Raw genomic sequence first — 26,308 nt, 5'->3', positions numbered from 1 at the left:
GCAAAACATTGGAACTGACCCTTAGTGCAGACTTTTAAAAACATATTTTGAAGTCTGAAGGAAATATTTAAATATGGTTATTTGAACATATTAATATATTCCATGAAATCAGAATTCCCGATTTGTTCTGTGTTGTTATATTTGATTAGTGCCTTTGAACATACTAGGCATCTTGTGAAATTAAAACAACCAAGTCCTTGTTTAAAAAGGCTTAATTTAAAAAATGGAGAGAAGAAAAAGGGAATAATGTATAGGGAACAACAATATGGTATCATTTTGCTTACTGGAGTACAAGTTTTAGTTTTGGTTATTAAATTTATTTTTTTTTAAAAATTGTAGTCTATTCTAAAAACATTTAATTTTGTACCAATGTAAGTGGAATTTGATATGCAGTTTTGTGCAAATTAGTGTGTTTGGGGAGAAAGCTATGCAGTACATTGAAATCCTACTTAGGATTTCTCTGGCTTCTTACTTAGGTATCCATCTGGCTTCTCAGATGTTAGTGTTCATTGCCCAAACATTTTCAAGTATATCTTTGCAGCTCTTAAGGTCTAAAACTTGAATGAAAGCTGAACTCTTCAAGAAGTTAGATTCTGTGACCAATCACATTTTGCACATTTCCTGGGCTTTCACAAAACTATGGCATTTCCAGTCCTGAATACATTACTGGAACTGTTAGAGCTTTAGAAAATCAACTTGTAATCTATTAAGGCAACGCAAACTACATCTTATATTTGTCCACATCTTCAAGAATATATCCCATTTAAGGGCATTTTCCTTTTCTCCTCCACTGATATCTGGTACCATCTGTAGAGCTCAGCAAGTGATTTTTCTTTCAGATTAGTTGAAATTGAGTATTTGAATACAACTTCAGTAAATATGTACTGCCATACATTGTTTAAAGTGCACAACCTCTGTATCTCATGTCTTAACTAAGCTTATTTTTTCAGAATTGCTTTAGTGTTCAAAGCCATATCATAAGAAGAAAACATGTATATTTTTTACAAAAGAAAATACTTTTTTACATGGAGTCAATTATTTATTTCTTTAATATTTATTGATTCAAATATATAGTTCCATATTTGCTAGAAGAATGATGGTTTTATCCCATCTTACTACCTGGAGATATTTCAGTGTATCTGAATGTTTTGATTCTCAACGTCAGTAACCTTAATAATACTATGATTTATCCAAATGGAAGTGTTTCTGAAATATCCCTTAGCTTTAACATCACTACATAATGTAGGTGATGCATCTGAGCTAACTATTTGTAAAAGAAGAATAAGGATTTGAGAATAGAATTGCTCTCAATCCATTTGGGTCTATTTGTTTTATTAGGCCTTTAATGTTCTTCTTTGGGTTATCCAAATATGTTCGAAGTGATAATTATGAACAGGCCAGGGTACAGGGGAGAGGAAGGGAGGGAGGGGAGCTGGCTAGGATCTGGATGGACTGAACCAGCACAAAGTAGTCTATTAAGGGGATAAGCTGAACCAAAATGGTGCCTGGGAAAAGCACTTCTAAAGATACTGACCCAGTTCGCATGATCAAAACAAGCCACCTTGTTTAAATCGGTTTGTTTAAATTGGCAGCTCCTGCCAGGTGCCCTTAGGTAATTACCCATTTGGGTGTAGCTTGTTGTCCAAACCCAGGCAGCATGGCTTGTTTGAGTGGGAAACAGCCCTCAAATAACCCATGGTCAGTGTTTGGGATATTTAAGCCACTGTGGCTTGTTTGATTATCTTCCAAGGGGTGAAGATCACTAGCCACATAGCTTCTGAAGATACAAAAACTTCAGTGATTGCTTGGGGAATCTTAGTAGTACATTGTAGGTCTTGAGATATCCAAAGCTGAGTTCAGTAGGCTTTAACCTTAATGGTTGCTTATGTACACTACTTCTTTTTCCCAGAGTTATGAAGGCTCTTCCCACCAAGTCTTTAGATTGGCTACTTGAGTGGTTTAACTAGGGTGGTAACTTGGCTGTAAGGCAGGCATCTGCACATATCTGAAGTTCCCATGAGGGTGACTCTTCTTAGTTTAGTTATAGTAGAATATGCACATCTTGTAAACTTTGATTACATTTGATGATAAATAATAGCTCGCACACTAATATCTGGAATTGTCTGCTTCTGGCTGTCCACAAGCCTCTTGCATAAATAGCCTTCTGAAACAACATAGACAGTTGAGACAAGTTGCTAGGGTTCAGTGCCCATTCCAGATTTGGAGGGATGTTGGGCAAGATGCCCTCAATGCATCCCTTCCCTGAGTGGGCCCACCTGCTCTGTACTTCTGTTCCTGCTTCCCATTCACTTCCTCTCCTTTTGCACCTAATCTGTAGAATTATGCAGAGAAAGTGCACACAAGGCAAGAGAGGAGGACTGCTCTTTCTCCTCACTCTGGTCACTGTTTGTATGCTCAGAGAAGGCAGTTGAACAGGCAGTGACAGTAAGGAGAAGGAGGAGCAAAGGCAAGAGTCTCCAAGGTTGACAGTGGGATCTGTGCAGGATGTGGGCCTCAGCAGGTGCCCATCAATTCTTATCCGTTTTGCTGACCCTACTAGGGTGGTACCTACCAATAACATATGGATGTCAACAATAGCCTATCAGTAACCCTGAAATAAGACTGTCTAATTCTTATTGACAAGGATTCTGTATTTAGGGCAAAAAGCAGAATACTCTTCTGGTATCTCTGTCCAAATAGACTACTTCAAAGAATTTATCAATAATACTAACCAATGGTTTGCTATAAATTAAGGAAGTTAAGAAAGAAAATATTTCCCATTTCCATTTCCATTTCTGACTTTTCTAAAGTTTATCAGAAGTGTCCACTTACAGTCTCCATTTAGGAAGGTCAGTGCTCTTTGCTTGGTAGTACTGGTGGTTGAAATATTTAGTCTTCATTATATTAGCTGATAATAAAAAAAAACAATGTTTAGGGAAATGCAGTGGGGCTCGTGTAGTCAAGTGGTAATGATTTTATGGGATAGGTAAATACTTGTCCCATTTCAGTCACCTCAGTATTGATTTTAAGGCATGGAACTACTTAATGTATCTGTAAGACTAAGAAAGCACCTTTTATTTTAGTGAGATCTAGATTAAAAATGCAGCTATACTATATACATGTGTTTCATTTCATTATTGAGCCATAATCCTGCTTCAAGGTGTAGGAATGAGTGTAAATGGGAATCCTTAAATGGGTTAATGAGCATTTAAGTTAGTGCTTTTATCCACATTTGTGATAAAGTGCACCATTTATTTAATAGAGATGGCAAATTAAATTTCTTTGAACTGGAAACAAATTAAAATATGAAGCACAAACATTTCATTTATCTATAACAGATAACACACTAACCCACACTCAGACAACATGCTCACTGATTGAATGTGGGTTGTTTTGAACCGTGGATTGTTTGTTGAACCTTGGGTTAGTGTGTTATCTGAACGCAGCAGGTTTTCTGCAGGGTGGATTATTGTGTTGTCCGAACACAGCCAGAGTGGCTTGTTAACTGTGCAGTGTGGCTCGTTAGCCACCCTGAACAACCTAACGACAAGCCATGAGTTCTCAAGGTGGCTTGTTGGAGAAAATAAGCCACACTGCATGTTTGAGATAATAAGCCACACTGCATCGTTAACAAGCCACGCAACAGCCCCATTAAGTCAAACAAATGTATACAGAAATTACTCTTTAGTGCATGCTTGCCTTCTCTTTATGATGTATCCTCACTACGCAAATTCTATACAGTGATTTAACCAGAGAGAAGATTTTTGTTCTGGTGTAAATGGGCTGTAATCTTAGTAAAAATGTTGAGAGATGTACTACTGTCATAATAGAAGTTATACAGTGTGTCGTTTCTTTAATGTCCAATTGATAAAGTCTTAAACTGTACTCAATTGTCTTAATCTGTAATTAAGTTATTTTATTTTTTTCCATATAGGTATTAGTGATAGAACAAAAAAATGAAGATGGAACATGGCCAAGAGGTCCTTCAGCTCCAAAGTAAGTAATTAAAACAAATTAGTGCTTCCCACAACATGACTAAATGAAGTTACCCTCCCTTACACCCCAACGTTCTCTGTGGTTTTGGAAACACTTTTGCATTTGTAACTATATGCTGATCCTTGCAAAAACTAATAGGATAATCATATTGGGACAGGTTTACTTGGTTGGAAACTCTTCAGATGTGTTAAGCAGCATGATTTTTTCAGTGAAAGTGCAAACTTAGTCATTGATACAATATTAGGAAATCTGGGCAAAATGCTAAAATGTATTTTAATGTCTAACCACCACTACTTATGTTACTCCTTGTGACCTTCTTTGTTGCATTATGATGACTTGTCTTCTGTCTTGTATTGTAATCATAGAATTGAATAGGACCAATCCTGTAACTTACTTAACATTCTTGTTAGTCACGTTCTCTGTCCGTGGGCATGCGAAGAAATGTACAGCAGTTAAGCCATAAAATATTAAATCACAGTAAATAAAATCCATACACAACACTGTAACAACAAATGGGAATAATAAACTAGCAGGCCATATGTATGAAAATAAATCTCCCACCATCTACTTACTCACCAGCAAAAGCTTTAAAAATAAGCTTCTTATCTATAGAATGCAGTTAGGAAGATGGCTAAGGAGGTCTCTTTAGGAAGCACAGTCTGTAATATGGGTGCAACACTGGAGAAGACTCAGTTCCTCACCCTTCCTGATTTTACCCATTTAAGATTTAATTCTAATGAAATACTTCAAAAACTTCCTACTTTGCCATATAATTCCACTGAAGGAGCGAAAGGGACAAAATGGACAAGAAAATAGTGTTGGAATGCGATAGAAGGGAAAAGGAGAGAGAATTGGAGCAGTATCCTTTTCTGTAAAACTGATGCTATCAGTTAATGCTCAAGCTGCTTCTGCATACCATTATAAGGTACAATTTTACATGTAACGTTTCTATAAACAGGAATATACATACCAAGAATAGGCCCTAAAACATACAGCAAGCTCTCAAATTAAGTAATATATGCAAAACATAGTTTAGATGCTTGAACAATTTTATATACTCTTATTAAGTGGTGGACAGGAACGGATGATCACCTTGCTTATAAGATTAATACTTCTGGCTTGTAAAATGGCAGTTCAGCCAAACTAGATACTTTTCTGTCACCTCTACAAAATAAACTTTCATTTCTTTAAGAATTCATCTTTTTATATTCTACTTAAAAAAAAAATTCTTCTAAATTCAGTCGATGTTGTTGTTGTTCAGTCGTTCAGTCGTGTCTGACTTTTCGTGACCCCATGGACCATAGTACGCCAGGTCTTCCTGTCCTCCGCTCTCTCCCGGAGTGTGCTCAAGTTCATCTTCATTTTATCGGTGATGCTATCTAGCCATCTCATCCTCTGCTGTCCCCTTCTCCTTTTGCCTTCAGTCCTTCCCAGCATCAGGGTCTTTTCCAGTGAGTTTCCTCTTTGCATTAGGTGGCCAAAATATTTGCGTTTCAGTACCTGTCCTTCCAATGAGCACTCAGGGTTGATTTCCTTTAGGATGGACTGATTTGACCTCCTTGCAGTCCAGGGGACTCGTAAGAGTCTTCTCCAGCACCACAGTTCAAAAGCATCAATTCTTCGGCACTCAGCCTTCCTTGTAGTCCAGCTCTCACAGCCATACATTACTACTGGGAAAACCATAGCTTTGATTAGACGGACCTTTGTCGGCAAGGTGATGTCTCTGTTTCTTACTATGCTGTCTAGATTTGCCATAGCTTTCCTCCCAAGGAGCAAGCGTCTTTTAATTTCATGGCTACAGTCACCGTCTGTGGTGATCTTGGAGCCCAAGAAAATACAATCTGTCACTGCTACCATTTCTTCCCCTTCTATATGCCAGGAGGTGATGGGGCCAGATGCCGTGATCTTCGTTTTTTTAATGTTGAGTTTCAAACCAGCTTTTGCACTCTGCTCTTTCACCCTCAACAAGAGGCTCTTTAGATCCTCTTCGCTTTCTGCCATTAGGGTGGTATCGTCTGTGTATCTGAGGTTGTTGATAATTCTCCCAGCAATCTTAATTCCGACCTGTGATTTATCCAACCCAGCGTTTCTCATGATGTACTCTGCATATAAGTTAAATAAGCAGGGCAACAATATGCAGCCTTGTCGTACTCCTTTCCCAATTTTGAACCAATCGGTTGTTCCATCTCTGGTTCTTACTGTTGCTTCTTGATCCTTGTACAGGTTTCTCAGGAGACAGGTAAGGTGGTCTGGTACTCCCATCTCTTTCAGAATTTGCCAGAGTCTGTTGTGATCCACACAATCAAAGGCTTTAGCGTAGTCAATGAAGCAGAAATAGACGTTTTTCTGGAATTCTCTTGCTTTCTCCATGATCCAGCAAATGTTGGTGATTTGATCTCTAGTTCCTCTGCCTCTTCGAAACCCAGCTAGTGCTTCCAGTAGTTCTTGGTTTACATACTGCTGAAGCCTAGCTTGTAGGATTTTGAGCATAACCTTGCTGGCATGTGAAATGAGCGCAATTGTACGGTAGTTTGAACACTCTTTGTCATTGCCTTTCTTTGGAATTGGAATGTAAACTGACCTTTTCCAGTCTTGTGGCCACTGTTGAGTGTTCTAAATTTGTTGGCATATTGAGTGCAGCACTTTAACAGCATCATCTTTTAGGATTTTAAATAGCTCAGCTGGAATACTGTCATCTCCGCTAGCTTTGTTGTTAGTAATGCTTCCTAAGGCCCACTTGACTTCACTCTCTAGGATGTCCGGTTCAAGTTCAGTGACCGCACTATCATGGCTATCAGGGACATTCAGATCTTTCCTGTATAGTTCTTCTGTGAATTCTTTCCACCTCTTCTTAATGACATCTGTTTCTGTGAGGTCCCTGCCTTCTTTGTCCTTTATCATGCCCGTCTTTACACAAAACGTTCCCTTGAGATCTCCGATTTTCTAGAAAAGCTCTCTAGTCTTTCCCATTCTGTTGTTTTCCTTGATTTCTTTGCATTGTTCATTTAAGAAGGCCTTCTCGTCTCTCTTTGCTATTCTCTGGAACTCTGCATTCAGTTGGATATATCTTCCCCTTTCTCCCTTGCTTTTCGCTTCCCTTCTTTTCTCAGCGACTTGTAAAGCCGTCTCAGACAGCCACTTTGCTTTCTTGCATTTCTTTTTCTTTGGGATGGATTGAGTTGCTGCCTCCTGAACAACGTTACGGACCTCCGTCCATAGTTCCTCAGGCACTCTGTCTATCAGGTCTAATCCCTGAAATCTATTCCTCACCTCCACTGTATATTCATAAGGGATATGATTGAGGTCATACCTGAATGGTTTAGTGGTTTTCCCTACGTTCTTCAATTTCAGCTGAAATTTTGCAACAAGAAGCTTGTGATCTGAGCCACAGTCAGCTCCAGGTCTTGTTTTTACTGACTGTATAGAGCATCTCCATCTTTGGCTGCAAAGGACATAATCTGATTTCGATATTGACCATCTGGTGATGTCCATGTGTAGAGTCGCCTCTTGTGCTGTTGGAAAAGAGTGTTTGCTATGATCAGCGTGTTCTCTTGGCAAAACTCTATTAGCCTTTGTCCTGCTTCATTTTGTACACCAAGGCCTGTTACCACAGTGATTTCTTGACTTCCTACTTTAGCATTCCAATCCCCTATGATGAAGAGGACATCTTTTTTTGGTGTTAGTTCTAGAAGGTGTTGTAGGTCTTCATAGAACCGATCAACCTCAGCTTCTTCGGCCTCAGTGGTTGGGGCATAGACTTGAATTACTGTGATGTTGAATGGTTTGCCTTGGATTCGTACAGATATCATTCTATCGTTTTTGAGATTGTACCCCAGTACTGCTTTTCCCACCCTTTTATTGACTATGAGTGCTACTCCATTTCTTCTAAGGGATTCTTGCCCACAGTAGTAGATATAATGGTCACCTGAATTAAATTCGCCCATGCTTGTCCATTTTAGTTCGCTGATTCCCAAGATGTCGATGTTCAATCTTGCCATCTCACGTTTGACTATCTCCAGCTTATCTTGATTCATTGATCTTACGTTCCAGGTTCCTAAACGATATTGTTCTTTACAGCATCGGATTTTCTTTTCACCACCAGACACATCCACAGCTGAGTGTCCTTTTGGGTTTGGCCCAGTCGCTTCAGTCTTTCTGGCGCTACTTGGAAATACCCTCTGCTCTTCCCCAGTAGTATATTGGACACCTTCCGACCTGAGGGGCTCATCTTCTGGCGTCATCTCTTTTAGCCTTGTGATACGTTCCATGGGGTTTTCTTGGCAAGAATACTGGAGTGGGTTGCCATTTCCTTCTCCACTGGACCACATTTTGTCAGAACTCTCTGCCATGACCTGTCCATCTTGGGTGGCCCTGCACGGCATAGCTTATGGCTTCACTGAGTTACGCAAGCCCCTTCGCCACAACAAGGCAGTGATCCATGAAGGGGAAAATTCAATCAATACACTTTGATATACTTAGTTTGATATTGCAGTGCTTTTGGAGAAGGTTACAACATCCTACTAATGTATTTTGTGCTCAATTATTCATTTATGCACTCAGACTCTGTCTCCATCTTTAAAATAGTGTTCATCTGGGGATAATGTGCATGTTTACCTTTATTATTCACTATACCCATTGTGAACTAGGGAAAATTGAAACATAGAGCATGCAGATTTTGCATGGCTAACTGCCAGGGCTATGTAGCAGTGTGTGTTGGATAAGGTCTTAAATCTGGGATTCCATAGAACTTGGTATTAGTGGATGACTTAAGATGACTTAAAACATTTTTCATATCTATACCTGTTCTTTCATAGTCGTATGCACAAGTAATGTTGCTTGAAGGTGCCCTTCATCAAAAAGGCATAGTTGAGAGTAAATGATAGAGCCACCTTACTGAAGGTGGACGGGAGATAACCTAGGAAACTCATGTACACCTCCTTGAATTCCATAATGGAAGAAAGGTGGGATATAAATATACTAATTAAATAACATCTTTCAGCACATAGAAAGTTAACATATCAGAGAGAAGCCTTCAAACCTGTTTTCAGCATGTTAGCCTTCTAGATGCAGGAATATTTTGATGTAGAGGTGCTTTGCAGCAGACAATCACTTGTGTGTATTCTGAGATGATATAGGGCTGTGCTTAAATTTATAAATTAACTCTTGGCTGTTCCCTTAGACGCAGTCATTTCCCTTCTGAAAATAGCAAGACAATATAATGAATTAAACTCATGTTTTCTTTTTTCATGTTGATAACTTATTTAATATATACCAAGTGTGAGTGTTCACATTTTCTTTCACCATTCTTTTTATTTCTGTGTTCCATTTTGTTGCTTTTACATTTTATTGAACAGCTGTTAATTATTTATAATTATTTCTATTCTAGTGTAGAATCTGACTCCCAAAATGACCTTGGGGTCCACTGAGATATTCCATTGCTTTTGTCTAAATGTTTTAGAAACAGATATACAGAATACTCCCAAAGAACATTATTAATTGTAATGTTAATCATTGATTGATTTGTAAATTTCTTTACAATCTTTAAGCGTGAGCATAATCAAAGCCAAACAAAGCAGTTAATATGAACTTTATTTTCAAAACGCTGCTGGTTCAAAACAAAATATCTTCTCACCATAATTAAGCTGTCATGTTTTCTCTGATGGTTGCATTTGAATGTACCTGAACAATGTGTTGCTATAAAATGAACAATAGACTACCGTAGCTGATTATCTACATCATTACATGTCAAATTCATGAATTAAAATCATGAAGAAATAATGCCCATTTTTGTAGTGGAGGAGGGGCAGTCTTGGTTGTGATTTATAATACAGATACCTTACTGCTGTCTGTAGAGATGAGCTTCAGTTTTGGTGTGATATTGACAAGAATGTTCATCCTCAGATCCCACTGAAATCAGTGGGAGCTTAAGCACAACTAACTTCTTTGGGTTAAGAACATAAGACGATCCATGCTGGATCAGACCAAGAATCCATCTAGTCCAGTATTCTGTTCACACAGTGGCCAACCAGCTGTTGATTCAAACCCACAAGCAGGACACAAGTGCAGCAGCACCCTCCTGCCTATGTTGTCCAGCAACTGGTGTACATAGACTCACTGCCTCTGGTACTGGAGGCAGCACCTAGCCATCAGGACTAGTAGCCATTGATAGCCTTTTCCTCCAGGAATTTGTCTAACACCCTTTTAAAGCCATCCAAATTGGTGGCCATCACTACATCCTGTGGTAGCAAATTCCATAGTTTAACTATGTGCTGTGTGAAGAAGTATTTCCTTTTATTTGTCCTGAATCTCCCACCAATAAGCTTCATGGGATGACCCGGGGTTCTAGTATTTTGAGAGAGGGAGAAAAATGTCTCCCTATCCACATTCTCCATACCATGCATAATTTTGTAGACCTCTGTCATGTCTCCCCTTAGCCTCCTTTTTCTAAGCTAAACAGCCCCAGCTGTTGTAACCTTCTCCCATAGGGGAGATGCTCCACCCCCTTGATCATTTTAGTTGGTCTCTATTTTGCCTTTTGACAGTGGAGTCGTGTGCAAAAAATGCAATTTTTATTTATAACTAAACAGTCTTCGGTATCTAGATTCAGAATCATGTCTCTTCCTTGGGCAGTCTTTTAACCTCTGTTCTTAAGAGCTATATAGCCCAGGAGCAAAAGGCTAACTCCTGTGATGGCAGAGATGAGATTGTAGCTCGCTGGTTGCATGCCAAAGGTACCAGGTTCAGTCCAGGTACTTTTGGGAAAGACTTCTGTCTGAAAACCTGGAGAACCACTGCTAGTCAGTGTAGACCAGCCTTCCCCAACCTGGTGCGCTCTAATTATTTTGGACTACAATCCTCATCAGCCCCAGCCAGCATGGCCAATAGTAAGGAATTCTGGCTTATGTTTTGTGTTCAAGAAATTATTTCATTAGCCAGATTTAAGAAATCTGACAATTCAGGGTATCTTGTAAAAAAATATGGAAATTATTTATGTTGAAAGTTATGCAAGGTTGGTGCTAAATTCAAGTTATGTCTTTAAAAAGCACTATGTAGCATTTCAGTAGAGTGCTCATCGAGTCCTCTTTTGAAAAAGTAAACCCATCCAACCTCTGATCTCTCTCCTGGACAGCCATTTGGAGGGGTTTTTTTTGTCATTTCAAAGGTTTTTTTAAGGCTGCACATACTTTCACATGCAGTTTTCTCTCCAGTTTGATATATAGACATGGAAGCTTGCTTCTTCTACATGTATAGTCTATGTACCTCGATTGGGGTACATCTAGATGTACTTGAGCAGTTAATACTTAATATATACTGTTTTCAGAAGTAGAGCAGTAGTGTTTTTCTATGTAAGGTTTTTAAAAAAACATTTTTTAACCTAGTCCATATTTTATAGAATGGTTTTTTGAAATGCCTGCTAATAAGTTCATATTAGTCTTCTCTAATCTGGTGCCCTTCAGATGTTTTGAACCACACTTCCCAGGATTCCTGACCTAGCTATGCTGACTGAAGCGGAAGGGAGTTAAAGTTCAAAACATCTAGAAGGCACCAGTTTGGGGTAGTCTGATTTATACTGTTGTCACATCTCCAAGAATTCTGTTAACCCAAAAGAAAAAGTGTGGCAATATCCATAAAATACACGATCAAGGATTAAATATCTACACAGGATCAGAGAATCATAGAATAGTAGGGTTGGAAGGGGCCTACAAGGCCATCGAGTCCAACCCCCTGCTCAATGCAGGAATCCAAGTCAGAGCATCCCTGACAGATGGCTGTCCAGCCTCGTCTTGAATGCCTCCAGAGTGGGAGAGCACACCACCTCCCTAGGTAATTGGTTCCATTGTCATATTGCCCTAACAGTCAGGAAGTTTTTCCTGATGTTCAGCTGGAATCTGGCTTCCTGTAACTTGAGCCCATTATTCTGTGTCCTGCGCTCTGGGATGATTGAGAAGAGATGCTGGCCTTCCTCCCTGTGACAACCTTTCAAGTACTTGAAGAGTGCTATCATATCTCCCCTCAGTCTTCTCTTCTCAAGGCGAAACATGCTCAGTTCTTTCAGTCTCTCTTCATAGGGCTTTGTTTCCAGTCCCCTGATCATCTTTGTTGCCCTCCTCTGAACCCTCTCCAGTTTGTCTGCATCCTTCTTAAAGTGTGGTGCCCAGAACTGCACACAGTACTCCAGATGAGGCCTAACCAGTGCTGAGTAGAGGGGAACTAGTACTTCCCGGGATTTGGAAGCTATGCTTCTATTAATGCAGCCCAAAAGAGCATTTGCCTTTTTTGCAGCCACATCCCATTGTTGGCTCATATTCAGCTTGTGATCGACAACAATTCCAAGATCCTGGTCGCTTATAGTGTGGTTGAGCCACGTATCCCCCATCTTGTAACTGTGCATTTGGTTTCTTTTTCCTAAGTGCAGAACTTGGCATTTATCCCTATTAAATGTCATTCTGTTGTTTTCTGCCCAGCGCTCCAGTCTATCCAGATCACTTTGAATTTTGTTTCTGTCTTCCAAAGTTTTAGCTATCCCGCCCAATTTTGTGTCATCTGCAAATTTGATCAGCATTCCCTGCACCTCCTCCTCCAAATCATTAATAAAAATGTTGAAGAGCACTGGGCCCAGGACTGAGCCCTGTGGTACCCTGCTCATTACCTCTCCCCAGTTTGAGAAGATCCCATTGATAAGTAGTCTTTGAGTCCGATTCTGTAGCCAAGTGTGGATCGACCGGATTGTTGTTTCATCTAGCCTACTTTGAGCTAGTTTGCTCATCAGAAGATATGGGGCACTTTGTCGAAAGCTTCACTGAAGTTGAGGTATATTATGTCTACAGCATTCTCACAGTCCACAAGGGAGGTTACGTGATGAAAGAATGAGATCATATTCGTTTGGCAGGATTTGTTCAAGACAAATCCATGTTGGCTTCTAGTAATCACTGCATTGTTTTCAAGGATGGGCCATAGCTCAGTGATGGAGAACATACTTTGTGTTCAGAAGGTACCAGATTTAACTATTGGCACCTCCAGTTAAAAGGTTCACTTACTCTGATCCTCTGGAGAATCACTGCCACTTATGGCCAAACTAGACAAGATGTTAACATAATTTGGCCTTACGTGGCTGTTAAAAAAACCAAAAAACTAAAAAAACTAAAAACAAAGAGCTGGCACAGAGGAGGTATAATACTATTTGCCAGAAGGGTAGGCAGACTTCAAACCTACAGGATCTACTTGGTTTGTACTAGAACCCTGAGATCCACTAGTCTGAACCATATGCAAGATAGTAGCACAGGGGTGCAAACATACATTAAGAATTAAGGAACAGGGTACCAGTGAGCGCATTTTCAGCCCAGAAATTTGTTTTCAGTACCAGAACTGAAGTTATAGTTCTTTCACTCAAATTCACTCTTGGCTTTTCCTGATATTCTCAGTTCCAGTAGCCTAATTGACATTGCAGTCCATTGAGCACAGTAAGACTTACTTCAGAGTAAACATTCATCCCTTCTTGGCCTTTTAGCTAAGATCAAGTGTAGAGTAAACAAGCATAGGATTTTACTGTTGTGAGGGAGGAAGACTTTTAACTGTAGCTCATAAAAAATGTGAGTCAAAAACCTTTGCCTATTTACTGCAGTTACCCAGACACTTACCATTAGATCTCAGTCTACCTTCTGCCCACCCATGAACTAGACATATGAATGATAGAAGTGACTAAAAGATCCCTTGATCTCATGTTGAGATAAATGACTGTGGATTACTTTGGCCATGTACAGTTGTGTGGGGCACTTGAAAGATCCAAGAGTCAACCAAGGTAATGTAAATATATATTTCAGTTAAAACACTGTTGTTGTTGTTGTTGTTGTTGTTGTTCAGTCGTTCAGTCGTGTCCGACTCTTCGTGACCCCATGGACCATAGCACGCCAGGCCTTCCTGTCCTGCGCTCTCTCCCGGAGCGTGCTCAAGTTCATATTCATTGCATCCGTGATGCTATCTAGCCATCTCATCCTCTGCCGTCCCCTTCTCCTTTTGCCTTCAGTCTTTCCCAGCATCAGGGTCTTTTCCAGGGAGTTTTCTCTTCGCATTAGGTGGCCAAAATATTGGAGCTTCAGCTTCATTATCTGTCCTTCCAATGAGCACTCAGGGTTGATTTCCTTTAGGATGGACTGATTTGACCTCCTTGCAGTCCAGGGGACTCGTAAGAGTCTTCTCCAGCACCACAGTTCGAAAGCATCAATTCTTCGGCGCTCAGCCTTCCTTATAGTCCAGCTCTCACAGCCATACATTACTACTGGGAAAACCATAGCTTTGATTAGACGGACCTTTGTCGGCAAGGTGATGTCTCTGCTTCTTACTATGCTGTCTAGGTTGGCCATAGCTTTCCTCCCAAGGAGCAAGCGTCTTTTAATTTCATGGCTACAGTCACCGTCTGTGGTGATCTTGGAGCCCAAGAAAGTAAAATCTGTCACTGCTTCCATTTCTTCCCCTTCTATATGCCAGGAAGTGATAGGGCCAGATGCCATGATCTTAGTTTTTTTAATGTTGAGTTTCAAACCAGCTTTTGCACTCTCCTCTTTCACCCTCAACAAGAGGCTCTTGAGATCCTCTTCGCTTTCTGCCATTAGGGTGGTATCGTCTGCATATCTGAGGCTGTTGATAATTCTCCCGGCAATCTTAATTCCGATCTCTGATTCATCCAACCCGGCATTTCTCATGATGTACTCTGCATATAAGTTAAATAAGCAGGGTGACAATATGCAGCCTTGTCGTACTCCTTTCCCAATTTTGAACCAATCGGTTGTTCCATCTCTGGTTCTTACTGTTGCTTCTTGACCCTCGTACAGGTTTCTCAGGAGACAGGTAAGGTGGTCTGGTACTCCCATCACTTTAAGAACTTGCCACAGTTTGTTGTGATCCACACAATCAAAGGCTTTAGCTTAGTCAATGAAGCAGAAATAGACGTTTTTCTGGAATTCTCTTGCTTTCTCCATGATGCAGCGAATGTTGGCGATTTGATCTCTAGTTCCTCTGCCTCTTGGAAACCCAGCTTGTACTTCCGGTAGTTCTCGGTTCGCATATTGCTGAAGCCTAGCTTGTAGGATTTTGAGCATCACCTTGCTGGCATGTGAAATGAGCGCAATTGTGCGGTAGTTTGAACACTCTTTGGCGTTGCCCTTCTTTGGAATTGGAGTGTAAACTGACCTTTTCCAGTCTTGTGGCCACTGTTGAGTGTTCCAGATTTGTTGGCATATTGAATGCAGCACTTTAACAGCATCATCTTTTAGGATTTTAAATAGCTCGGCTGGAATACTGTCATCTCCGCTGGCTTTGTTGTTACTAATGCTTCCTAAGGCCCACTTGACTTCACTCTCTAGGATGTCCGGTTCAAGTTCAGTGACCGCACTATCATGGCTATCAGGGACATTCAAATCTTTCCTGTATAGTTCTTCTGTGTATTCTTGCCACCTCTTCTTAATCTCATCTGCTTCTGTTAGGTCCCTGCCTTCTTTGTCCTTTATCATGCCCGTCTTTGCACAAAACGTTCCCTTGAGATCTCCAATTTTCTTGAAGAGATCTCTAGTCTTTCCCATTCTGTTGTTTTCCTCGATTTCTTTGCATTGTTCATTTAAGAAGGCCTTCTTGTCTCTCCTTGCTATTCTCTGGAACTCTGCATTCAGTTGGGTATATCTTCCCCTTTCTCCCTTGCTTTTCGCTTCCCTTCTTTGTTCAACTACTTGTAAAGCCTCATCAGACAGCCACTTGGCTTTCTTGCATTTCTTTTTCTTTGGGACGGATTTCGTTGCTGCCTCCTGAACAATGTTACGGACCTCCGTCCATAGTTCCTCAGGCACTCTGTCTATCAGGTCTAATCCCTGAAATCTATTCCTCACCTCCACTGTATATTCATCAGGGATATGATTTAGGTCATACCTGAACGGTTTAGTGGTTTTCCCGACATTCTTCAATTTAAGCCGAAATTTTGCAAGAAGCAGCTCATGATCTGAGCCACAGTCAGCTCCAGGTCTTGTTTTGACTGACTGTATGGAGCTTCTCCATCTTTGGCTGCAAAGGACATAATCAATCTGATTTCGATATTGACCATCTGGTGACGTCCATGTGTAGAGTCGCCTCTTGTGTTGTTGGAAAAGAGTGTTTGCTATGATCAGCGTGTTCTCTTGGCAGAACTCTATTAGCTTTTGTCCTGCTTCATTTTGTACACCAAGGCCATTCCTGCCTGTTATCCCGGTGATTTCTTGACTTCCTACTTTAGCATTCCAATCCCCTATGATGAAGAGGACATCTTTTTTTGGTGTTAGTTCTAGAAGGTGTTGTAGGTCTTCATAGAACCGATCAACCTCAGCTTCTTCGGCCTCAGTGGTTGGGGCATAGACTTGAATTACTGTGATGTTGAATGGTTTGCCTTGGATTCGTACTGAGATCATTCTATCATTTTTAAGATTGTACCCCAGTACTGCTTTTCCCACCCTTTTGTTGACTATGAGTGCTACTCCATTTCTTCTAAGGGATTCTTGCCCACAATAGTAGATATGTTGGTCACCTGAATTAAATTCGCCCATGCCTGTCCATTTTAGTTCGCTGATTCCCAAGATGTCGATGTTCAATCTTGCCATCTCATGTTTGACCACCTCCAGCTTACCTTGATTCATTGATCTGACATTCCAGGTTCCTAAACAATATTGTTCTTTACAGCATCGGATTTTCTTTTCACCGCCAGACACATCCACAGCTGAGTGTCCTTTCGGGTTTGGCCCAGCCGCTTCACTCTTTCTGGCGCTACTTGGAAATACCCTCTGCTCTTCCCCAGTAGCATATTGGACACCTTCCGACCTGAGGGGCTCATCTTCCGGCGTCATCTCTTTTAGCCTTGTGATACGTTCCATGGGGTTTTCTTGGCAAGAATACTGGAGTGGGTTGCCATTTCCTTCTCCAGTGGACCACATTTTGTCAGAACTCTCTGCCATGACCTGTCCGTCTTGGGTGGCCCTGCACGGCATAGCTTATGGCTTCACTGAGTTACGCAAGCCCCTTCGCCACAACAAGGCAGTGATCCATGAAGGGGTAAAACACTGTAGGATACTTTAAACTTGAGGTGAGGTTCTTGATTCACCAGCCTTGAATAAACTCTTGGAAATAACTGTACATCCCTGATTAAAATAAACCCTGAAACAATAAGTGTAAAATACATACGTGTGCAGGCTCCCAGTATGCTAATAGGGCTGGGTTCAAAGGAACTGTAACATTAGATCTAAGATCCCAGGGGGGCTTTGACTTGTTTTCTTCAAACAGCAATCAATCACCAAGCTGCTTGTGAAACTGAGGGACTTTTCAAAAGCAGATTGAGACAGCATAGTGGTCAGCTGTCCAAACCAAGTCAAAAATACCATTGAAATTGTGCTAGTCTCTTGTGGGAGCCTGAGCATCTCTTTGCCATGGTTTGCAATTGTATTAACACTCTAAAGCATTTGAATTAATTAGGATAATTATTGTGCGTGTACTATAAATGTTTGTATGTCCCCCAAAACATATAATTTTAAAATGTGTTTGTGATTGTCAGCTAATTTTATGTGATGTGAACCTTATTCAGATGGCTTTAGTCACCTCATTATTATGCCTGTTTGATTTATTTTATGTCTTCCACAAAACTGATAAAGTTTGTATCGCTCATTACATTCTATGATACTACGTTGTTTCACACTATGAAACTGGTGATTGCTTCTCATGTCAAAGTATACAGGTGACTATTAAAAATAAGTTGCCTACATAGCTGCTAAGTTCAGTTTGGGGGATTGTATTAATTGGAACATGGAAAAATGAAATTACATTCTATACAATGACATTTGGACTTGAAGGATTGTACTTCCACATTTAATTTAAGAATAGAATTGTCTGATGTAGGTTACAATTCAAGAACAAATGAAATAATTTGGGAGAGGAAATGTGCTAAACTCTGATTCAGTTAAACAAATTATTCATGTAAGTTGGTCCCCATTGTTATGTAAAATCATTTTCATTGTAGTGTGATTTGCTTTCTTTCATATTGCTTTATCAGAAAGTTCTCAGGGGTCTCGGGATGTTTTGTATACCTATATATCTTTGTGGATATGTTGTGAAATAAGTAATTTAGCATAACTGATGATAACACACAAGCATTTACTTGACTTGTATAGTGGGCAAAAATGCACACGATGAATTTCAGTGGTAATATTTTAGAGGTGTATCATTTGTCAAATGTTGCTTTATGAACTACTTTTACATGCTATTTTTTAGATATGATCACATAACTTTTAGCACTTTCTAAACATCATTTCTATTTTGTGGCAGTTTTTTTTTCTTTTGGAACTTTTTACAGACTTCTGTATGGTTCCCCTCCCCTCCTCCCTGCCCTGTATGATAATGATCTGTGTTGAAGAACTACAGGTGAAATTTTCAGTCTAGGCTACAACATTAAAGAGGATGCAGTTGGGACCTGCAACAAAATGTTACAGTGTATCCCCACCCCTGAGAGGAATTCTCCTTGTCAGGTTCCAGCCAGTCAGCCTCCTCATGAGGCTTTTAGGGTCTCAAACAGGGCAGTTCCCTCCTCCCCAGTTTTCTGTTTTCTTTTCCAGCTGACACTCAACATTCCATGGTTCCTGGAGGCCACTGACCATGCTCAGTTGTTGTTGGGCTGGGTTTGCAAGGAGGAGGTCTTGAATTTTTCTTTCAATTAATAAACTTTCAAACCACCTCCAAGTGTGCAGAAGCCGCTACCTTATTTTGGGGTGGCCTTGTTTTGCTTCTAGAGTGATAGGAATCAATCACTCAAGATCACTGAGGGAACAAGTGGGACTTCTAACACAACACTGTACTATATCTACATCCCCTGTGTGGGAAATGCTTCTCTCCATTCAGCAAACCTGGAACAGGAGCCTAGTAGTTCTGTTCAGACATTTTGGGGAGGGGAGTTTCAGGAATGGGGAAAGTGAGAATGAGCACCCTTTTTCTTGCCTTCATCCCACCCCACCCCACCCCACCCCACCCCACTCCACTCCACCCCACTCCACTCCACTCCACTCCTCCTCTCCTGTGTTATTATAATGCTAGAGGACTGCCAGTCCCAAACCTGAGCATCTTATGTTTATATAGTAGGAGGAGATGCAGTTCTGGAAACAACCATCTCTGTATAGTGATGAGGGGGAATGTTTTAACCTCGTACGTTCCTCCAAACTCTTGTGTCCTCCAGATACTTACTATAAACTGTCAAGATATTGAGAAGGTTAATTCTGTCCCTTAGTCCCCATTTTCCTTTTTTCTTCAATGGAGAAGAATATTATACATCTTAAACCGCTTTCAACCATACATCAATCATTAATTTAATTGAAAGATTCTCACACTGTGTCTGTTTTCTAGTTTCTTCTCTTTAGGCTCAACTGCTATCAGCACTCTGAGTTAAATCCAGTGTCGCATGAGCAGATTTCCGCTTGTGCTGTGGAACTCCCCCTTACTCTCCTCCCCTATGCATGCCCCCAAATCTGCTCCGGGGTGGGCAGTGGAGCTGCAGGAAGGAGGGGAAATTTGTTCTGCCAGCTATTTCCCTTCCGCTGGAAGATGGCCCACATTAAATACAGCCCTCTGTATGCTCACAGTTTCTTGTCAGGCAGCTTGGTGGTTTTTAAAATTACTTCACAAACGTCTGTTCTTCTGCATAGTTTCCGAAGTATTTACAAGTGACTACTTTATATTCCTGCCATTTCACTTCTAAACTGATCAGCCCTCAGCCACCTAACTTCATTCTTTGAGGGCATGGTGGTGTTGATAATGATAGAGGTACTGGAAACCAAATAACAAACTTAGAATGGAAGTGCATTTTTTGAAAAGTGTTTCAGTAAATAATTGGAATGTGACTATTCCCTAGGTGTAACATTTTGATAGCTGCTTTGATGAGTGATTGTACTTTATTGATAGACACTTTGATAAAAGTGCAGATGCTATTTATTGATAAACTCCCTCAATTTTTATATTTCCATGGTTGGTACTATTTTTATGGGTTCAGAATGACTGGTAAAACCTTGAACACTGGGTAATAAAAATGATTCTAGTTTAAATCTTGGCCTCTAAAGAGGAGAAGACCAGTAATTTTATTTTAGGTAACACTGAGGGGTTTGCTGTCAATGTGTTTTTTTTCATTGTGGACCATGGAAGGGAAAGTGAATATTAACATAGGCTGGAATTATTACTTTGGTCAGATAGCGTAGCAGATACATTTTAACTGTATGGTCTGAAGGAGGAAGTTTGCTTTGCTGTGTAGAGTTGGAATGCTAGTATGTATAATACTCCTTTTGTGAATTTGTGGTCTCCTGTCTGAATCTGTTACATGGAATGATGTTATCTGTTTAGCTCTTTTCCAAAGATCATTGGAGTTTCTTGGCAATGAGTACACTTTCTTTTAATTGGTTTTGGATCAATATCAAAATACGACTTTGTTGTATATGTTTTCCTGGTTTGAGGCTCTTTTGTTAAAGAATATTAATATTAGGCTTCATACATCAGTATAGCTTAATGAAGATCAAAGGCTGTTTTGACAAAGTTTTTTGGTGTGGTACTGTTCATAAGATGGTTTAAAGTAATGAGCTGATCTGGTGCTTTAAGGTGCTGTTCAAATCTGCTTTCAGAGTGTTTTAATAATGTTAATAATAGTGGTGCACCTTCATAACTAACCTCAAAATTTCTTAAAAGCATCATGAAATAGGGAAGCTTGCTTTTAGGGAGGAGATGTCTTCTATCTGTGACCAAATTAACTTGTGGTTTTTGATAAAAGTAATTCTTTGCCAAACCTTAATTGTGGCTTAGGCTGACTCTTAATTCCTGTGATTTGTTTTTTCTGGGATAAGAGGTGTGAACGATTAAAAGTGAGATGTTTTTAAAACGTATTTTGAGGTTGGATGACTTCTCTTGGCTGTTTATTGCTCTGGTCATAAGAACCTTATTTTTCATACTTATTTACATACATTGCTCATCTGTTAGCTTTTCCTTTTTTCATTATTAATTTTGCAATCTCAGCATTTTTATCTAATTTAACATTTTCATATTTTTAAAGGTCCCCAGGTGCATCCAATTTTTCAACTTTGCCAAAGATCTCTCCATCTCTATCAAATAATTATAACAACATCAACAACAGAAAGTAAGCAACACATCTTAAAGAACTTTTAATTTTAAACATCCAAGTATAATTTCAAAAGAAGATTGTTTATAATTTTAGATAAATAACTTGGATGACTTTATACTGTGCAAGTGCAGTGATGCCAAGACGTAAAGGTCACCAAGACCCCAGTGTGTTGAAAGAGAAACTAATAAGAGGAAATTTGTTTTTGCTTTTATTTTTCTTCAGAACTTGATACTGTAACATGTTGTAAAGCACCACATACTGGTTGGAGACCACTGCATTAAGAAAAGACTTTCGCAAGAATGACTCACATGGAACAATATTCACATGATTTACTGCTCAGGCTTTCCTAGTTTTGGGGCTTGGTGTTCAAGATCAGAGATTTTTGTGACCCCAGGAAGTATTGGGATTCCATGTTAAAAGTAACCACTCAGTGGATCACATGCTTCATTTTTTTTATTATAAAGGCATATCCTATATGTTTCCCTAACAAATACTTAACATGATAAAACTATACTAAAAATGTATTAGTTCATAAATTACCCTATTCATTTAGGGCACACACACTGCAGGTGCACTGCATTTTCTGCAGTCTGCTACAGATATGAAAGTGTGTATTAAATAGTTCACATAGAGGGTTTCATACAAGAATATTGCAAAAATAACAAGTTACATATTCATCTTTTCCTTTCAGTCTTAAATTCTCAGAGTCTGTGGCTATGAATCATATGTGAAAATGTTTTAGTATTTAAAAGTAATATCTCTAAATATTTTATACAATATCTTCCAGTTAAATACTGCATTTATGAGAAGGGAGTTTTCGTAAGGGGTGAAGTGGCACTTGTGCTTCTACTAATTGTGAGTAGCCCCAACTCTCTCAGTTAAACAAATACATGTATTTAACTGTAGTCTATTGTACTGTGTGTGTGTGTGTGTATAGTAAGTACAGAAAAGTTATCTTTTTGGTGTGTATAAACAACTTAACCACAGCCTAAACTGATCTTATCCTTTTATTAGAATACTGATAACCTATGTTAAATGCAAAAGCATATCATAACCTCTGAAGCCATGGGACAGTTGTCGCCTGCTCTAAATCTCATTTTAAAATGGACACTGTAAATTTTCAGAATCAACAGAAGTGCCCTGGGCTTGTATTATAAAGGGCAGCTGCACTTCCATTTCATGGAACTGTCTAACAACTGGCAGGCAGGTACTTTTTCTATTTTTGAAGTTTAAAGAATAAATGCAATTTTAGAAGGAAAGGCTTTAGGATTTGCTTTTTAATTCAACAAACACAAAGCTTAATTCTTCAACTCCAGGGCTTCCATGGATTTGCTTATCCATGGGAAGATACGTTACACATCATTTCTAGAGATGTTAAATAAGAATTTGGAAATTGTCGTTTATTTTGGTAATTGCAGTGTTTTCTCCCAATTGTTAACTAGCAATGGAAACGTATTTCAGTAGTCAACTATTGCATATTGATTTCCAAAAGAATGGGCAGGGATGCAAACATCCTCATGCTTGGTCCCAAGCACTTGGGTGCACACACACAAACACTCTCAGTTTCCTCTTGTAACTTCATCTCCTTGTATTTATGTTGGAGGTACTCCCAACAGTCATCTTAGTTTCAGGAGCAGCTTTTTGGACTTGCTTAGGGAAGCAGTGGAGAGCTGACAAGTTCTAGTTTGTATGGAAACCCTGGTGTACACACAGTAGTCCCCTGGACAGTCCATTAGATGCTGCCCCATGGTATAGTGAACAATATTTAAACTCCCCCCCCCCCGATTTGTTTGGTTTAAAAAAATGGTAAAGACTGTCTAGTCTACAATTCTATACCTATTTATCTGAGAATAAGCCCCACTGAATTCAGCAGTACTTACTTTTGAGTAGACATGAGTAAAAATGTATAGGATCGCACTATTAGTATATTGTGATGCCTACTACATTCAAGCTGCAGTCTTGAACATACATACTAGGGTGGATTCCACTGAACTCAAGGTGTGCCTTTAATTGTAAATGTGGGAATCAAAATCTTGGTTTCTTCTAAACAAGCCAATAAATATTAGGATATCTATAGTTTTAATTCTACTGTTAAAATGTTCTTTACTTCTGATGTTGACTCCAAAATATATTTTCTATTGAATCTTTTAAAAGATATTACCCTTTTATTTCATTATTTCTCATCCTAATTCTGTTTAAGAACACTTACCTTCTGTACCCGTACTCCATTTGAGTACATGTAAAGCATCATTGATATATGCTCCATAGCATATTTATCATCCTGCTCAGTTGTAGTATTTCACCTCAGAGGTTTGAGCACACACAGTTTTTGGAATCCTTTCTTCTTTTATTGTTTATGGCCATTTGGTATCATGGATCAAAAAATATCCTCAGTTTGGTTGTTGAAATATTTTAGTTAATCATTAAAATAGGCAAGAGTTTCTAAGTTTGTTCATACATTTCTCTTGTAGTCTGAAATATCAAATAAAATTGTTTCTTCTGAACATCCATTTTCACAAATCAAATCCAGATGAAAGGAAAGAAAACCGTGATGCAAGCAACAGCAGGCATTTACAGAGGGCATAACTCACTTATCTTTTAACCCTTTTATCTCAAAAGGACCTGTAATAAATTTCAACCTGTTGTTGCATGTGTTTCATTTAGGCAACTAAGTTATCACAAATTTTCACATTTCCAAATGTGCCCAGTATTCGGTACTGATCAGCTAAAGCAATCTGTCATTGAGAACTTTCATGATTCATGGGTATGTTTCCTACAGTAACTATCCCTTTAACAAGGATTTTACAGAATGATATAAGTTATGGGAGAACTTCACTTAAAAGGAACAGGTGGCTTTTTGAGCCATGGTATTCTGCGAGGAGAAAGAGGAGCCTATGCCTAAACTTAATTGGGCATCCCCCTCATCTTTGTTAATATCATGGAAATGGAATGGGAGAAGTAGCTGCTCCTTGCAGAAAAATGAATATCGAGAGCCCATCTCTGCTTCACTACTAGAATTCATATTCACAAATCTTCAGAAACGATACTTTTACAAACATTTACGTTCTATTATACATTATGATTGCCATTAGTGTTAAACATTGATATGCTCATACCTTAGTTTGATTTCAGCTTCCTTACTGAAAACATTCAGAACCACCTCCATTAACGTTTTTTCACAGGAATGAATACTGAATACTCTTCATTCAAGAATTTTGACATACCTGTATCTAGCTTAAAACTGGTGTGTCCTTTCAATACTATGTTTTTGAGCATCCTAGTGACTTGCAAGTGCTCTCCTCTGAATGGAAATGATAACACTGAAAGCAGCCTATAGATTATATACCAGAAAAAGATGTGTACACATGACCATTTGAATGTCAAATCATAACTAAGTAATATATCTTAGATTGGACCAGAAAAGCCTCTAACGTTTTTACTGCGGTGGAATTACACTGTTTAATCTTTGTATGCCTTAATAAAATAATATATTAGCACACTGAGTTTATGCTTTTTAAGACTGTTAAGCATCATGGCTCCTAACAAAAGTTTTGTACGCAGTCTAGTGCATACACACAGCCCTCACCTATACAAGAACTTCCCTACTGATTTCAGCTCCACATCTTGCATTTTTGTCCCACAGGCTGGAACAGGCTACGTGGCTCAAATTCTGATTCCAATTACATGTGCATATGTTACATTAACAAAAATGGCGCTTGGGTCTAAAAATATATGCAAGCACAATTATGTTAGAGCCTGAACAATCTGATACTTCATTGTCATTTTGCCCTTTCATTTTGCATAAGTATACTTAGTTTATTATTTTTATACATTTTTAACACATTGCCCTTCAATTAGCAAATATCCTGTTAAGGGTATGTTCTATCTTGACAAAGGGGACTATAAAAATGCCAAATTAAAATGTGTTACTAGAAGGGGTTGTATGCATACTTTGTCACTCCAGGCTCCCTTCTGCAATTTGCTTGGGTGGTCCAAGTAACAAACCTAAAAATAGAATCCTCAGTGCTTTGGGCCAATGATGTCATGGCAGCCTTGGAAATCTCAGCTCTCACCTGTAACTATAACTCTTCCGTCCCATTTTCTGTATTTGTTCTTAACAGTAGCAGAATCTAAAAGGATAATGCTTTACTATTGCTGCTGGTATCTAAAGTATCATTGTGTTAAACTTGGTTGAAAAAAATGAAGGATGGATTGAGCTGTGAAGCTGCTCTTTGTTCATGGGTAGAGAGAGGAGAAATACAGCAATTTGTTTTAGGATTGTGCTGTTTTCCCCAAAGGTTATGTAGCAAGAAAGGTTTAAGGGCTTTTTATTAATACTGAGTTTACAGAATTTAAGTATTTGAGCTACATACTCTTTTAATTTAGACAGCCATTAATTTGTGTATTACTGTGTTAATGTGCGGTTATGCATATCCATTACAACTATAGATCATGCAACTACATTGTGAAATGTTTTGTTTTCTTCCAGTGTGAAAAACTCAAACTATTGCCTCCCTTCATACACTGCTTATAAGAATTATGACTACTCAGAGCCAGGAAGGCACAATGAACAGCCTGGACTTTGTGGCCTAAGTAACTTGGGAAACACATGTTTCATGAACTCAGCAATTCAGGTAGGTATTTCAGTGTTACGTGAACTTCCTTACTGTGTTGAATTAAAAAATGTTCAATGGAGAATGACAGTTACTAGTGGAATGCAAATAAAACCTCAAAGTTACTTCATGTTGTATGGAAAAATTAAGTACATTGTATTATATGGAAAAATTAAGTATCCATTGTTCTGTGTTCCTTAAATAGTTTTATACAGGATGGCTATTGGCAGAAAGAAACATTACTAGAATCCTGCTAATCATTACTTGGTTCTTTGGGAACTATTTATTTATTACATTTCTATACCGTACAATAGCTGGAGCTCTCTGGGATGTTCACAAGATAGTTTTGTATGTTCATATATTTTATAATTCTATCAAATATAAGAACATAATAAAACATAACATAAAACCTTTAAAAAGCTAAAGCAGCTACAGAATAAAACCAAAATTAAACCACCGCCAGCCATACCTTCAGGAAAATTGCTTGGCACCCTCTGGAATTCATCACAGCCCATTAGCTTCAGGGGGCGGACCACTTTAATACGTC

At 39.1% G+C, this 26,308-nt stretch overlaps 1 protein-coding gene across 6 annotated transcripts in view; it reads left to right on the top strand.

Moving 5' to 3' along the window:
• Nucleotides 1-26,308, top strand: part of USP15 (ubiquitin specific peptidase 15) — an 87,967-nt gene that overhangs the window by 33,146 nt on the left and 28,513 nt on the right. For 5 of the 6 annotated variants that reach the window (XM_084810606.1, XM_084810608.1, XM_084810609.1 and 2 more), the window contains 3 exons: nucleotides 3,935-3,996; nucleotides 21,080-21,163; nucleotides 25,638-25,782. In XM_084810606.1, coding sequence (XP_084666732.1) covers nucleotides 3,935-3,996; nucleotides 21,080-21,163; nucleotides 25,638-25,782 — 291 coding nt within the window. The remainder of the gene's footprint in view (nucleotides 1-3,934; nucleotides 3,997-21,079; nucleotides 21,164-25,637; nucleotides 25,783-26,308) is intronic. The other variant, XM_084810607.1, reaches the window with a different exon arrangement.

This window comes from Heloderma suspectum, chromosome 7 (genome assembly GCF_057233095.1).
Source record: "Heloderma suspectum isolate Gila_16-S chromosome 7, 16-S_ref, whole genome shotgun sequence".
Taxonomy (NCBI): Eukaryota; Metazoa; Chordata; class Lepidosauria; order Squamata; family Helodermatidae; genus Heloderma; species Heloderma suspectum.
This window is presented reverse-complemented; position numbering and strand designations above follow the sequence as displayed.